This window comes from Oncorhynchus tshawytscha, linkage group LG31 (assembly GCF_018296145.1).
Source record: "Oncorhynchus tshawytscha isolate Ot180627B linkage group LG31, Otsh_v2.0, whole genome shotgun sequence".
Taxonomy (NCBI): Eukaryota; Metazoa; Chordata; class Actinopteri; order Salmoniformes; family Salmonidae; genus Oncorhynchus; species Oncorhynchus tshawytscha.
The window spans coordinates 26422487-26439509 of NC_056459.1; the positions used below are offsets into that span (position 1 = coordinate 26422487).

The following is a 17023-nucleotide window of genomic DNA, read 5'->3' on the forward strand; positions in this document are numbered from 1 at the left end:
TATCTAGTGTAGAGGACTACAGTTACTGTATCTAGTGTAGAGGACTACAGTTACTGTACTGTATCTAGTGTAGAGGACTACAGTTACTGTATCTAGTGTAGAGGACTACAGTTACTGTACTGTATCTAGTGTAGAGGACTACAGTTACTGTATCTAGTGTAGAGGACTACAGTTACTGTATCTAGTGTAGAGGACTACAGTTACTGTACTGTATCTAGTGTAGAGGACTACAGTTACTGTATCTAGTGCAGAGGACTACAGTTACTGTATCTAGTGTAGTGGAGTACAGTTACTGTATCTAGTGTAGAGGACTACAGTTACTGTATCTAGTGTAGAGGACTACAGTTACTGTACTGTATCTAGTGTAGAGGACTACAGTTACTGTATCTAGTGTAGAGGACTACAGTTACTGTATCTAGTGTAGAGGACTACAGTTACTGTACTGTATCTAGTGTAGAGGACTACAGTTACTGTATCTAGTGTAGAGGACTACAGTTACTGTATCTAGTGTAGAGGACTACAGTTACTGTACTGTATCTAGTGTAGAGGACTACAGTTACTGTATCTAGTGTAGAGGATTACAGTTACTGTATCTAGTGTAGAGGACTACAGTTACTGTATCTAGTGTAGAGGACTACAGTTACTGTATCTAGTGTAGAGGACTACAGTTACTGTATCTAGTGTAGAGGACTACAGTTACTGTATCTAGTGTAGAGGACTACAGTTACTGTACTGTATCTAGTGTAGAGGACTACAGTTACTGTATCTAGTGCAGAGGACTACAGTTACTGTATCTAGTGTAGAGGACTACAGTTACTGTACTGTATCTAGTGTAGAGGACTACAGTTACTGTATCTAGTGTAGAGGACTACAGTTACTGTATCTAGTGTAGAGGACTACAGTTACTGTATCTAGTGTAGAGGACTACAGTTACTGTATCTAGTGTAGAGGACTACAGTTACTGTATCTAGTGTAGAGGACTACAGTTACTGTACTGTATCTAGTGTAGAGGACTACAGTTACTGTATCTAGTGCAGAGGACTACAGTTACTGTATCTAGTGTAGAGGACTACAGTTACTGTACTGTATCTAGTGTAGAGGACTACAGTTACTGTATCTAGTGTAGAGGACTACAGTTACTGTACTGTATCTAGTGTAGAGGACTACAGTTACTGTATCTAGTGTAGAGGACTACAGTTACTGTACTGTATCTAGTGTAGAGGACTACAGTTACTGTATCTAGTGTAGAGGACTACAGTTACTGTATCTAGTGTAGAGAACTACAGTTACTGCACTGTATCTAGTGTTGAGGATTTCAGTGTAGAGGGACAGGCGGGCTAAGTTAGTAGTAAAATGAGGTATTGCCAGGGAAAGTAGGGTATTTGAGGTGAATGTGGACAACCATGCCAAAAGGAGCTTCATCAAGTGATGGATACGTCCCAAATGGCAACCTATCCACTTTATAGTGCACTATTTTTAAACAGGGCCCATACGGCTCTGGTTAATGGTAGTGCACTATATATGGAATGGGTGCTATTTGGGACACACCTGATGTCTGATGTCGGAGTTCAGGGAGTTTGCTGAATAAGCCAGAAATAACAGAGAGTGGCCAGAACAGGATCCTGGCCAGGACTACAGCCCTCAGCCCATGGACTTACCCTCCCATAATACTCTTTAGTAGTGGAGGCCATATCTGAGGTAACCAGCCCACATGAATAATTACTATAGTTAACTATGGTATAATTATTGCAGTATTACTATAGTTTAGTATGGTATAAATATTGTAGTATTACTGTAGTTTAGTATGGTATAAATATTGTAGTATTACTGTAGTTTAGTATGGTATAAATATTGTAGTATTACTATAGTTTAGTATGGTATAAATATTGTAGTATTACTGTAGTTCAGTATGGTATAAATATTGTAGTATTACTATAGTTTAGTATGGTATAAATATTGTAGTATTACTATAGTTTAGTATGGTATAAATATTGTAGTATTACTGTAGTTTAGTATGGTATAAATATTGTAGTATTACTATAGTTTAGTATGGTATAAATATTGTAGTATTACTGTAGTTCAGTATGGTATAAATATTGTAGTATTACTATAGTTTAGTATGGTATACATATTGTAGTATTACTATAGTTTAGTTGTCACGCCCTGACCATAGAAAGCTGTTTATTCTCTATGTTGGTTGGGACGTGATAGTGGGTGGGTCATCTAGGTGAATTGTATTTCTATAGTGTCCTGATATGGTTCCCAATCAGAGGCAGCTGTTTATCGTTGTCTCTGATTGGGGATCATATTTAGGAAGCCATTTCCCCATTGTGAGTTATTGGATCTTTTCTACAGTGCCTGTGTGCACACCAGCAGCTTCACATTTCGTTTGTACTTGTTTGTTTTTGTTTGATTGAGTTTCGATTTATTAAAAATATGTGGAGCTCTACGCACACTGCACCTTGGTCTACTCCTTTCGACGATCGTGACATTAGTATGGTATAAATATTGTAGTAGTACTATAGTTAAGTATGGTATAAATATTGTAGTCTTACTATAGTTAAGTATGGTATAAATATTGTAGTAGTACTATAGTTAAGTATGGTATAAATATTGTAGTCTTACTATAGTTAAGTATGGTATAAATATTTGTAGTCTTGCTATAGTCCAGTATGGTATAAATATTGTAGTATTACTATAGTTAAAAAACTGCAGCATTTTTGCATACTTTAATATATGGTTGTTTTTTACTATAGCGTTTTTGCAGATATTAGTATTTCCAGTTTACTATAGTATTCCTCGCATACACACGCACACACATGCACATGCACACACACAGCAGTGACTCTTACCTTTGTACCACATTGTCCATTGTCTCCAGGCAGACCAGGTGCTCCCTGTGAACGCAGACTAGTGAGATAAAGAGGCTGTATACTCACAACACAGCTAGCTACATGTACATGAAAACCTTTAAACCATATTTACTGGAAGGCTCAGAATGCATGTTTCTGTAATGATGACAAACACCACATCAGAATAATTACTCACGTCTTTACCCGTTGCTCCATCACTGCCTGGTTCTCCCTGAGACACAGAAGGACAGAGAGAGAAGAGGGGAATAGAAAGAAGATGTTGCACCAAGACATCACCATGACATGATTATCTATCCTGTTCTATATCTGCAGTATACGTGTTGAAACAATAGGAGCGTGTGTACTGACCTGCATTCCAGGATGACCAGGGGGTCCGGCTGGCCCAACCATCCCTGGTAGCCCTCTGTCTCCTGCCTGGCCCTTCTCACCTTGTATACTCTAGAGAGAGAGAGAGAGAAGAGAGAAGAAAGAGAGAGAGGAGAGAGGGGGGAGAGAGGAGAGAGAGACAGAGAAGAGAGAGTGGAGAGAGAGAGGGGAGAAAGAGAGAGAGAAAAGAGCAAGAGAAGAGAGTGTGTGAGAGAGACAGAGAGACAGAAGAGAGAGCAGAGAGAGGAGAAATAGAGAGAAAAAAGAGAGACAAATAACAGAGGGACAGTGTGATGAGTAACCTTATCTGAGAAATAACACTTACAGAACACAACGCTAACAGTCCATGTAATCATGCAGATAAACCAGGGTTTGATGCAGATGCTATGTGTTCCTTTTACATTAGAATAAAAGAGACATATTGATGGTGATAATATTTCCTCTCACCACTCCAGCTGGGCCTGCTGGGCCTGGGGGTCCCGCTGCTCCTGCAGTGCCCTACCAAAACAACATACTGCTGTTAGCAACATATACACATTCAAACCTTATTAGCAAACACACTGAATACAACAACACAAACCTTATTAACAAACACACTGAATACAACAACACAAACCTTATTAACAAACACACTGAATACAACAACACAAACCTTATTAACAAACACACTGAATACAACAACACAAACCTTATTAACAAACACACTGAATACAACAACACAAACCTTATTAACAAACACACTGAATACAACAACACAAACCTTATTAACAAACACACTGAATACAACAACACAAACCTTATTAACAAACACACTGAATACAACAACACAAACCTTATTAACAAACACACTGAATACAACAACACAAACCTTATTAACAAACACACTGAATACAACAACACAAACCTTATTAACAAACACACTGCATACAACAACACAAACCTTATTAACAAACACACTGAATACAACAACACAAACCTTATTAACAAACACACTGAATACAACAACACAAACCTTATTAACAAACACACTGAATACAACAACACAAACCTTATTAACAAACACACTGAATACAACAACACAAACCTTATTAACAAACACACTGAATACAACAACACAAACCTTATTAACAAACACACTGAATACAACAACACAAACCTTATTAACAAACACACTGAATACAACAACACAAACCTTATTAACAAACACACTGAATACAACAACACAAACCTTATTAACAAACACACTGAATACAACAACACAAACCTTATTAACAAACACACTGAATACAACAACACAAACCTTATTAACAAACACACTGAATACAACAACACAAACCTTATTAACAAACACACTGAATACAACAACACAAACCTTATTAACAAACACACTGAATACAACAACACAAACCTTATTAACAAACACACTGAATACAACAACACAAACCTTATTAACAAACACACTGAATACAACAACACAAACCTTATTAACAAACACACTGAATACAACAACACAAACCTTATTAACAAACACACTGCATACAACAACACAAACCTTATTAACAAACACACTGCATACAACAACACAAACCTTATTAACAAACACACTGAATACAACAACACAAACCTTATTAACAAACACACTGAATACAACAACACAAACCTTATTAACAAACACACTGAATACAACAACACAAACCTTATTAACAAACACACTGAATACAACAACACAAACCTTATTAACAAACACACTGAATACAACAACACAAACCTTATTAACAAACACACTGAATACAACAACACAAACCTTATTAACAAACACACTGCATACAACAACACAAACCTTATTAACAAACACACTGAATACAACAACACAAACCTTATTAACAAACACACTGAATACAACAACACAAACCTTATTAACAAACACACTGCATACAACAACACAAACCTTATTAACAAACACACTGAATACAACAACACAAATCAAGAGTCATATACAGTCACCTACAAAACTATTGGCACCATTGATAAAGATGAGCAAAAAAGACTATGAAATAAATAATACAAATACTGAGCTATATTGAATGCCCCCCAAAAAGGACACTTATATTGTTTTATACCAATACAATTGCTCAGAGAAAGAGATTTTGTTTACCAAGTCATCATTTTTTCTCTAAAAAAGGTAGCTATCAAAATGATTGACCCCCTGTTTCTAATACATTGTGTACCCTCCCCTTGGTAGGAAAACAACACTGAGCATTTTTCTAAGTTTTAGGAGATTCTAGAACACACTGGGAGGGATCTCAGAATCTTCCTCTATAGAGAATCTTTCCAGATCCTTGATATCCTTTGGTCTCACGGACTTCCCTCGTCAATTCAAAAAACAGGTTGGGGGTTCAAGTGTGGAGGTTCAAGTGTGGAGACTGATTTTATGGACAAATAACCATTTCTTTGTGGATTTTGATGAGTGCTTGGGGTCATTGTTTCGCTGGAAGATTCACTTACACCCAATGTTCAGCCTCTTGGCAAAGGAAACCAGGTTTTTGGCTAAAATGTCCTGGTACTGGGTAAAGTTCATGATGCTGTTTACCTTAAAAAGGGCCCTAGGACCAGTGGACGCAAAACAGCCCAATAACATCATTGACCCACCACCACAGTTTACAGTAGGTATGAGGTTATTTTTTGCATCCACTGTAAAACCCACCGCTGGTTTAGTTGTCCAAAAGAGCTCTATTTTCGAGTCGTATGGCTTGGGGGTAGAAGCTGTTTAGAAGCTTCTTGGAACTAGACTTGGTCCTACCGCTTGCCGTGCGGTAGCAGAGAGAACAGTCTATGACCGGGGTGGCTGGAGTCTTTGACACTTTTTAGGGCTTTCCTCTGAAGCGGGCTGGTATAGAGGGCCTGAATGGCAGGAAGCTTGGCCCCAGTCATGTACTGGGCCGTATGCACAACCCTCTGTAGTGCCTTGCGGTCGGAGGCCGAGCAGTTGCCATACTAGGCAGTGATGCAACCCGTCAGGATGCTCTCAATGGTGCAGCTGTAGAACATTTTGAGGAGCTGAGGACCCATGCCAAATCTTTTCAGTCTCCTGAGGGGGAATAGGTTTTGTCGTGCCCTCTTCACAACTGTCTTGGTGTGCTTGGACCATCTTAGTTTATTGGTGATGTGGACATCAAAGAACTTGAAGCTCTCAACCTGCTCCACTACAGCCCTGTTGATGAGAATAGGGGCGTTGCCGGGTCTCCCTTTTCCTGTAGTCCATTATCATCTCCTTTGTTTTGATCATGTTGAGGGAGAGGTTGTTGTCCTGGCACCACAAGGCCAGGTCTCTGACCTCCTCCCTATAGGCTGTCTCGTCGTTGTTGGTGATCAGGCCTACCACTGTTGTGTCATCGGCAAAGTTAATGATGGTGTTGGAGTCGTGCCTGGCCGTGCAGTCATGGGTGGAGTACAGGAGGGGACTGAGCACACACCCCTTAGGGGCCCCCATGTTGAGGATCAGTGTGGCAGATGTGTTGTTACCTACCCCTACCACCTGGGGGTGGCCCGTCAGGAAGTCCAGGATCCAGTTGTAGAGAGAGAGGTTTTGAGAGGTGTTTTGTCCCCCATGCGTGTTACCTATTTTTTATACCCCAGTGAAACAGGAAGCCATGGAAGGACACAATACAGTTCCTTAAACTGAGATGAACTTTACTGCACTGGGCTAAATCAGGGTCACGCAGTGTTCCTTGGTAGTCTTAAACAAATCGACTTTGAAACAAACATAAAACTGGGAATTGGCTTTAAAAAAAAGAAGACACCTGTACCATGTCAGATATAGAGTTGAAATGTATTCCATTTTGGATTTGCATCCCAATTTTACACTTTAAATACATCACAGAATAGTGAAATACCACAAAACCGTACGGCGTAAAAAATACAGAATTTTCAGCGTTTTTGTTAAAAGAACATTTATTAATTAAGGAAAGGAAAATATGAATAACATTCCACCCAGGAGGCCACTAGAGGGGGATTTGCTCTTTTGACTGCAAAAGTAGAATGTTAAAAGATGATTTTATTTTGTTTGTTTTTATTGAAAAGGATCTTTAGGGGTGCCAATAATTAATCATTTTATTAGATTTTTTTATTACTTGTTAAACAAAGTCTCTTTCTCTGAGCAATTGTACTAGCTAGTGTAACATAATAACATTTGAACATGTTTGTGAGCAGACAATAGAACTCATTATTTGTATTATTTATTCAGTATTTATTTTTTTGCTCATCATTATCAAGGTGGCAAAAATTCTGGAGGTGACTGTAGGTGAGAGGTTAAAGTTCATGTACTCACAAGGTGTCCTGGGGGACCGGGTCGACCCTGAGGCCCTGGGGTTCCAGCATCACCCTGCAAGAGGTCAAAGGTTGCTCTCAGTTTGACACATATTGTGACAAAATCCTTCATTCAATTGGTGTTGTCATTAGAAATGGTTCTCATTCACTCATTCCATATGAACATCATTCAAACATCAAACAACATGAATTGAGCAGGTGCATGCAACATGTGGTTTGACTTGCCTCAAGTCCTGGTCTACCAGTTGACCCCGGTGGACCAACAGGCCCAGCATCACCCTGAAGAGAGGAGGAAGACAGAAGGAGAGGGGTGAGTAACAACATGCTAATAATCTGTATTGGTGTTCTGTATGGTAGCAGGCATCAGACAGACAAGCTGAAAAGAGTAGCGTGTGTGTGTGTGTGTGTGTGGTCAACTCACCTTCTGTCCAGGGAAGCCAACATGTCCATGCTTCCCTTTGAAACCCTGAGAGCAGAGGGATCAAAGATAAACAAAACAAACATCGCATCTCACACACAGCTTTCCACATCACAAAACACACAGTTTTCAAAACATATCACTTTGAAATCTTCACACTGATTTGAACACCTACCCTCTCAAAGGCCCCACACAGAAACACTGACATAGACAGAAAGTAGCATGATTGAAACAAAAGGCCCTCTTTCCTTTCCTCATTGTTTTGAACTGTGTGAGACATTTGTTTTACTTTGCAAAAACAATAAGGTATATTTATCATACCAAAAGTAAACATGGTGCAGAACAGATCAGCTGTGTCAGTCAGAACCCAATAGTTCTGGCCCACTTTCTTAGAGCAACTCATACCAGGAGGGCTGATAAGACCCCTGAACTCTTCCTATGGAAACATGGGCAGCTGATTGGCACATACAGTAAGCTCTGTGACATACGTGCCTAAACTGGTATGTGAGGTGACATCAGTGGGTGATGTTTGATCGATGAACAGATACAAGTCACCTGCTCCATTTGGGCTAATTGTGAATGTGGTGATTCACACACTGATGACAAGTCAGTGATGTCACATAAGTGATGTCACAGCAGTGACGTCTATCTAACAGTATGTGATATGAGACAAGGTCCCGGTTGGGGGGAGACGGGGTCCCTTTTTTCAGAAGGGGTAGAGGTCACTGAGATCATATGTGGGGTTCATGTAAAGGTCAAATGGCACTTACTGGCATTCCTTTATGTCCTGCCGCCCCTGGAAGCCCTGGCTCTCCCTGGGAGAGTGAGAAAGCGAGAGAGGGAGAGAAATAAAGAGAGGGAGAGAGAGCGAAAGAGGGGGGGTCAATTCAACATATCCATAGACTAACTATACTATCTACAGTATCATGTAGTATGTCTGAATCTTCTCTTACCCTCATCCCTGGTTTCCCATCTTTACCATCCAATCCCTCAAATCCAGGAGGTCCCTTTGGACACACAGGAAGGAAGGCAGTGAGGTGAGAGCATTCTTTAACTTTTTAAGGCTTGGGGGCAGTATTCGGAAGTTTGGATGAATGAGGTGCCCAAAGTAAACTGTCTGTTACTCAGGCCCAGAAGATGGGATATTTATATGCATGGTAGTATTGGATAGAAAACACTCTAAAGTTTCTAAAACTGTTAAAATAATATCTGTGAGTATAACAGAACTGATTTGGCACGTGAAACCCCGAGGACAATCCGTCCAGGATTCTTTTTTTGAGGTCATTGGACTTTTCAATGCTTTTCTATGGGAAAGTCTGCAGTTCCCCTGGCTTCCACTAGATGTCAAAAGTCTTTAGAAATTGTTTCATGCTTGTTTTTTGAAAAATTAAGAATTATTCGCATTGTTTCAAAGTGTCCCTCAGAAGGACTCTAGTCTTTTGGCGCACGTGAATGAGTGTGTGCTCCTCGTTCCTTTTCTCCGGTATTGAACACAGTATATTCAGTCTTAAATTTGATTGATTATTTACATATTAGGGTACTTGAGTTTGGATTAGAAATGTTGTTTGAATTGTTTGGGCGAAGTTTACAGGTAACCTTTTAGATTCCTTTGTAGGCATGTTGGAACAGGTGGATTTCTGAATCCAAATAAACTAACATTTCTGGGATATTAAGAAGGACTTTATCGAACAAATCGACCATTCATTGTGTAACTGGGACCCTTTGGATTGCAAAAAGAGGAAGATCTTCAAAGGTAAGTGAGTTTTGTGACACCTGTGCAGGTTATGAATTAATGTTAATGCAGGAAGTGGGTGAGGCGCTGTCCTCAGACAATCAAATGCTATGCTTTCGCCGTAAATCCTAAATTGGACAAAGCGGTTAGATTACCAAGATTCTAAGCTAAAGAATGGTGTATAACACCTGTATTTCTATGAATGTTTAATATTACTACTTTTGTATTTTGAATTTCACACTCTACAATTTCCCCAGATGTTGTCGAGGTGGGACGCTAGCGTCCCAATGATCCGGAGAAGTTAAAACCCATCGTCCATGAAATTTTCCAAAAATATATATCTCGTGATAACGTACACTGACGCACAGACACACTCACCTGCAAGCCAGGAGACCCAGAAGAACCTGGAGGTCCAGGTGGGCCCTGTGGACCTTGTGCTCCATCGTTACCCTGAGAGAGAGAGACACAGAGAGAGAGAGAAAGAGAGAGACAGAGCGAGAGAGAGAGAAAGACAGAGAGCGAGACACACGGAGGGAGAGAGACACAGAGAGAGAGAGAGAGAGACAGAGAGAGAGAAATAAATAACATTATCCTTACCATTAAATACAAACATAAATATTAAAAACGAGTATTATAAGCTGCTCTACCTTGTCAGCCTTGGGTCCAGGTGGTCCTTCTCTTCCTTGTTTCCCAGGGGGACCAGGGGGGCCCTACAAAGTTAACATTTAGTATCAAGAGGTAAGTGATGGGGCACATCACATGCCAATAGATATTTAACTTAGATATTTAACTAAGCCATGAAGTAAATGAGATGAATCTTTCACTTACCGGTGTCCCTGGGAAGCCTGGTTGCCCTTGGGAGCCCTACAAATAACGAGAGAACATATCGGTCTGTGTGTGTGTGTTGTTTGAACACAGCATTTGGAATGTACCGTACATTTCGAATACATATTTCATTGTAATATACCTGATCTCCTTTTGGTCCGCCGGACCCTGCCAGTCCAGCCTCTCCTTTGGGTCCCTGTGGACAAAGAGAGGAAATTATGCTTTTTAGTCCTAAAGATGCAGGTTATGGATGATAGGTTATAGGGACAAGGGATAAAGAAGTGGGTATAGAAGGGATGAGGGGATGAGGTTATGGATGATAAATTATAGGGACGAGGGATAAAGATGTGGGGAGGATATTATGGATGATAGGTTATAGGGACAAGGGATAAAGATGTGGGGATAGAGGGTATGAGGTTATGGATGATAGGTTATAGGGACGAGGGATGACGGGGATGAGGTTACGGACCGCGACTCCAGCCTGTCCCTGGTATCCTGGGTTGCCTGGTGGACCCTGCAGGAGACAGGAAGGGAGTGAGACATAAAGTAATGAAATAGAACCCAACAGATGTATAGTTATCAACTCACTATGTCATCTGCTACAGCTATTCTGTTCAAATGCCAGAGGTTTCTTAGACTATTCAAATGAGGGGAAAACACATCAATGTTCAATATATGACAACTGTGTATGCCAATGTTTACCGATTCTCCCTTCGTTCCTGCAGCCCCTGGGGTCCCCCGCTCACCTTTCAGGCCCTGTCAATCAATCAATCAATCAAGTCAAAATCCATCCATCCATCTATCCATCCATCTTTCCACCAATCAGCAAAGCAGCCAATATGTTCCCAATATGTTCATTCATGATAACGTGATGAAACAAGTTGTTGTGTCTTACAGGAAGTCCAGGGGGTCCCATAGAACCTGGGTATCCATTAGTCCCCGAAGAGCCCTGAGAGGGACCATAAAGATTTAGACATTAAAGTAAAAACATATCTTTATCTGTCATGTATTAAAATGTATCTGTCATGTATTGATGAGGAGAGATGTCACTCACCATTTCACCTTTAACACCTGGTGGTCCTGCTGCCCCTCTCTCACCTTGCTGACCCTGGGGAGAGAAGGGTAGAGGGAGAGAGGAGAGGTCAGAGGTATGTAGAGGGAGAAGAGAGGTATGGAGAGAGATGAGAGGAGAGGAGAGGAGAGGAGAAGAGAGGTATGAAGAGAGAGGAGAGGAGAGAGGTATGGAGAGAGAGGAGATGAGGAGAGAGGTATGGAGAGAGAGGAGAAGGTGAGGGAGAGAGGTATGGAGAGAAGGAGGTGAGGAGAGAGGTATGGAGAGAGAGGAGAAGGTAAGGGAGAGAGAGGAGATGAGGAGAGAGGTATGGAGAGAGAGGAGATGAGGAGAGAGGTATGGAGAGAGAGGAGAAGGTGAGGAGAGAGGTATGGAGAGAGAGGAGATGAGGAGAGAGGTATGGAGAGAGAGGAGATGAGGAGAGAGGTATGGAGAGAGAGGAGATGAGGAGAGAGGTATGGAGACAGAGGAGATGAGGAGAGAGGTATGGAGAGAGAGGAGGTGAGGAGAGAGGTATGGAGAGAGAGGAGATGAGGAGAGAGGTATGGAGAGAGAGGAGATGAGGAGAGAGGTATGGAGAGAGAGGAGAAGGTGAGTTAGAGAGATGAGGAAAAATTTGAGGAAAAGACAGATAATAATAAATGAGAGGGGAAAGAAAAGGAGAAAATGTCACTTGAAAAGAAAGACAAAATTAAGTGGAGTCTGGTGAGGGGAAGACGGCTCATAATAATGTCTGGAATGGAGCAAATGGAATGGCACATATTAACCATGTGTCCAGAATCTTTCTATCTGTCACCCTCCTCTCTCTGCCCCTTTCTATTTGTCATCCCCCTCTCTCAGCCCCTTCCTATCTGTCACCCCCTCTCTCAGCCCCTTTCTATCTGTCACCCCCTCTCTCAGCCCCTTTCTATCTGTCACCCCCTTTCTCAGCCCCTTTCTATTAGTCATCCCCCTCTCCCAGCCTCTTTCTATCTGTCACCCCCCTCTCTCAGCCCCTTTCTATCTGTCACCCCTTTCTCAGCCCTTTCTATTAGTCATCCCCCTCTCCCAGCCTCTTTCTATCTGTCACCCCCTCTCTCAGCCCCTTTGTATTTGTCATCCCCTCTCTCAGCCCCTTTCTATTTGTCATCCCCCTCTCTCAGCCCCTTTCTATTTGTCATCCCCCTCTCTCAGCCCCTTTCTATCTGTCACCCCCTCTCCCAGCCTCTTTATGTCTGTCACCCCCTCTCTCAGCCCCTTTCTATCTGTCACACCCCTCTCTCAGCCCCTTTCTATTTGTCATCCCCCTCTCTCAGCCCCTTTCTATTTGTCATCCCCCTCTCTCAGCCCCTTTCTATTTGTCATCCCCCTCTCTCAGCCCCTTTCTATCTGCCCCCTTTCTCAGCCCCTTTCTATTTGTCATCCCCCTCTCTCAGCCCCTTTCTATCTGTCACACCCCTCTCTCAGCATCTTTATGTCTGTCACACCCCTCTCTCAGCCCCTTTCTAATTGTCCACCCCCTCTCTCAGCCCTTTTCTATTTGTCATCCCCCTCTCTCAGCCCCTTTCTATTTGTCATCCCCCTCTCTCAGCCCCTTTCTATCTGTCACCCCCTCTCCCAGCATCTTTATGTCTGTCACCCCCTCTCTCAGCCCCTTTCTATCTGTCACACCCCTCTCTCAGCCCCTTTCTATCTGTCACTCCCCTCTCTCAGCCCCTTTCTATCTGTCACCCCCCTCTCCCAGCCTCTTTATGTCTGTCACCCCCTCTCCCAGCATCTTTATGTCTGTCACCCCCTCTCTCAGCCCCTTTCTATTTGTCATGCCCCTCTCTCAGCCCCTTTCTATCTGTCATCCCCCTCTCTCAGCCCCTTTCTATCTGCCCCCCTTTCTCAGCCCCTTTCTATTTGTCATCCCCCTCTCTCAGCCCCTTTCTATCTGCCCCCCTTCTCAGCCCCTTTCTATTTGTCATCCCCCTCTCTCAGCCCCTTTCTATCTGTCACCCCCTTTCTCAGCACCTTTCTATCTGTCACCCCCTCTCCCAGCCTCTTTATGTCTGTCACCCCCTCTCTCAGTCCCTTTCTATCTGTCACCCCCTCTCTCAGCCCCTTTCTATTTGTCACACCCCTCTCTCAGCCCCTTTCTATTTGTCATCCCCTCTCTCAGCCCCTTTCTATTTGTCATCCCCCTCTCTCAGTCCCTTTCTATCTGTCACCCCCTCTCTCAGCCCCTTTCTATCTGTCACCCCCTCTCTCAGCCCCTTTCTATTTGTCATCCCCCTCTCTCAGCCCCTTTCTATCTGTCATCCCCCTCTCTCAGCCCCTTTCTATCTGTCACCCCCTCTCAACCCCTTTCTATCTGTCATCCCCCTCTCTCAGCCCCTTTCTATCTGTCACTCCCCTCTCTCTGCCCCTTTCTATCTCTCACCCCCTCTCTCAGCCCCTTTCTATCTCTCACCCCCTCTCTCAGTCTCTTTATATCTGCCACCCCCCATTCTCAGCCCCTTTCTATCTGTCACCCCCCAGCCTCTCTCTATCTTCCTTCCTTCCATCTCTCTCTCTCCCTCTCCTATTCTCTAAGACTACTAACAGCATAAAGCCATTAAAATCCCTGTTATAGATTCAGTTGAATGTCTTATCAATGCAGCGGAGTTTCATTACGATGAAAAATCCATCTTTCACAGCTGGTACTATTTAATCAGATAAAATTCAACAGAACGGAGCGTGGCAGACACACACACACACACCCCTACTCCCCCCACCACCACCACCACACACACACATACACACACTTGGAATTAAACACTCCCTAACGTTTTAAAACAGATTCCTTGCTGGAATCAACCATTGCAACTTCCATTCTGCTAAAAGAATGGAATGACATCAGGGGGATTGGTGTGCTGTCTGCATGGCACTACCACTCTCCATCACTTTCACAGAGGAAATAATTGATGAACAGGCGAGACAATAGAATTGTCCTCATCTGAAATAACTTTCATTAAAAAGCTGGAGAGATGGAGATAGCAGGAAGATTCACGTTCAGTGGTGATGGTGTTTCAAAGTAGAAGAGAGATATGGAGAGAGAAAGAGTGAGAGAGAGACAGAGAGAAGTATGTAGTATAGGTGTAGTATAGGCAGGTGTAGTATAGGTGTAGTATGGGTAGGTGTAGTGTAGGTGGGGGTAGTATAGGTAGGTGTAGTAGAGGTAGGTGTAGTATAGGTAGGTGTAGTATAGGTGAATATAGGTGTAGTATAGGTGTAGCATAGATGTAGTATAGGTAGGTGTAGTGTAGGCAGGTGCAGTAAAGATAGTATAGGTGTAGTACTGGTGTAGTATATGTGCAGTATAAGTGTAGTATGTGTGTAGTATAGGTGTATCACATGTGTGGTATAGGTGTAGTATAGGTGTAGTATGGGTGTAGTATATGTGGATCATATGTGTGGTATAGGTGTAGTATAGGTGTAGTATGGGTGTAGTATATGTGTAGTATATGTATGATATATGTGTAGTATATGTGTGGTATAGGTGTAGTATAGGTGTAGTAAATGTGTAGTATATATGTGGTATAGGTGTAGCATAGGTGTAGTATAGGTGTGGTATAGGTGTAGTATAGGTGTAGTATGGGTGTAGTATATGTGTAGTATACACATGATATATGTGTAGTATATGTGTGGTATAGGTGTAGTATAGGTGTAGTAAATGTGTAGTATATATGTGGTATAGGTGTAGCATAGGTGTAGTATAGGTGTGGTATAGGTGTAGTATAGGTGTAGTATGGGTGTAGTATATGTGTAGTATACGCATGATATATGTGTGGTATAGGTGTGGTATAGGTGTAGTATAGGTGTAGTATGGGTGTAGTATAGGTGTAGTATATGTGTAGTATATGTGTAGTATAGGTGTAGTAAGGTGTAGTATATGTGTAGTATAGGTGTAGTATATGTGTAGTATAGATGTAGTATAGGTGTAGTATAGGTGTAGTATAGGTGTAGTATATGTATAGTATATGTGTAGTATATGTGTAGTATAGGTGTAGTATAGGTGTAGTATATGTGTAGTATAGATGTAGTATAGGTGTAGTATATGTGTAGTATAGATGTAGTATAGGTGTAGTATATGTGTAGTATAGGTGTAGTATAGGTGTAGTATAGGTGTAGTATATGTGTAGTATAGGTGTAGGATATGTGTAGTATAGGTGTAGTATAGGTGTAGTATAGGTGTAGTAAATGTGTAGTATAGGTGTAGTATAGGTGTAGTATATGTGTAGTATAGGTGTAGTATAGGTGTAGGATATGTGTAGTATAGGTGTAGTATAGGTGTAGGATATGTGTAGTATAGGTGTAGGATATGTGTAGTATAGGTGTAGTATAGGTGTAGTATAGGTGTAGTAAATGTGTAGTATAGGTGTAGTATAGGTGTAGTATATGTGTAGTATAGGTGTAGTATAGGTGCAGGATATGTGTAGTATAGGTGTAGTATAGGTGTAGTAAATGTGTAGTATATGTGTAGTATAGGTGTAGTATGGGTGTAGGATATGTGTAGTATAGGTGTAGGATATGTGTAGTATAGGTGTAGTATAGGTGTAGGGTATGTGTAGTATAGGTGTAGTATAGGTGTAGTATGGGTGTAGTATGGGTGTAGGATATGTGTAGTATAGGTGTAGGATATGTGTAGTATAGGTGTAGTATATGTGTAGTATAGATGTAGTATAGGTGTAGTATAGGTGTAGTATAGGTGTAGTAAATGTGTAGTATAGGTGTAGTATATGTGTAGTATAGGTGTAGTATAGGTGTAGGATATGTGTAGTATAGGTGTAGTATAGGTGTAGTATAGGTGTAGTATAGGTGTAGTAAATGTGTAGTATAGGTGTAGTATAGGTGTAGTATATGTGTAGTATAGGTGTAGTTTAGGTGTAGGATATGTGTAGTATAGGTGTAGTATAGGTGTAGGATATGTGTAGTATAGGTGTAGGATATGTGTAGTATAGGTGTAGTATAGGTGTAGTATAGGTGTAGTATAGGTGTAGTAAATGTGTAGTATAGGTGTAGTATTAGTGTAGTATATGTGTAGTATAGGTGTGGTATAGGTGCATGATATGTGTAGTATAGGTGTAGTATAGGTGTAGTAAATGTGTAGTATAGGTGTAGTATATGCGTAGTATATGTGTAGTATAGGTGTAGTATGGGTGTAGGATATGTGTAGTATAGGTGTAGGATATGTGTAGTATAGGTGTAGTATAGGTGTAGGATATGTGTAGTAAATGTGTAGTATAGGTGTAGTATGGGTGTAGTATGGGTGTAAGATATGTGTAGTATAGGTGTAGGATATGTGTAGTATAGGTGTAGTATAGGTGTAGTATATGTGTAGTATAGGTGTAGTATAGGTGTAGTAAATGTGTAGTATATGTGTAGTATATGTGTAGTATAGGTGTAGT

At 41.4% G+C, this 17023-nt stretch overlaps 1 protein-coding gene across 3 annotated transcripts in view; it reads right to left on the minus strand.

Moving 5' to 3' along the window:
- Positions 1–17023, minus strand: part of LOC112234289 (collagen alpha-1(XVI) chain) — a 148934-nt gene that overhangs the window by 7722 nt on the left and 124189 nt on the right. For all 3 annotated transcript variants that reach the window (XM_042310028.1, XM_042310029.1, XM_042310027.1), the window contains 17 exons: positions 11595–11648; positions 11436–11489; positions 11243–11296; positions 11010–11054; positions 10683–10736; positions 10544–10579; positions 10363–10425; positions 10094–10165; positions 8937–8990; positions 8754–8798; positions 7987–8031; positions 7791–7844; positions 7567–7620; positions 3687–3737; positions 3222–3311; positions 3049–3084; positions 2853–2897 (listed from right to left, as the gene is read on the minus strand). In XM_042310028.1, coding sequence (XP_042165962.1) covers positions 2853–2897; positions 3049–3084; positions 3222–3311; positions 3687–3737; positions 7567–7620; positions 7791–7844; positions 7987–8031; positions 8754–8798; positions 8937–8990; positions 10094–10165; positions 10363–10425; positions 10544–10579; positions 10683–10736; positions 11010–11054; positions 11243–11296; positions 11436–11489; positions 11595–11648 — 906 coding nt within the window. The remainder of the gene's footprint in view (positions 1–2852; positions 2898–3048; positions 3085–3221; positions 3312–3686; positions 3738–7566; positions 7621–7790; positions 7845–7986; positions 8032–8753; positions 8799–8936; positions 8991–10093; positions 10166–10362; positions 10426–10543; positions 10580–10682; positions 10737–11009; positions 11055–11242; positions 11297–11435; positions 11490–11594; positions 11649–17023) is intronic.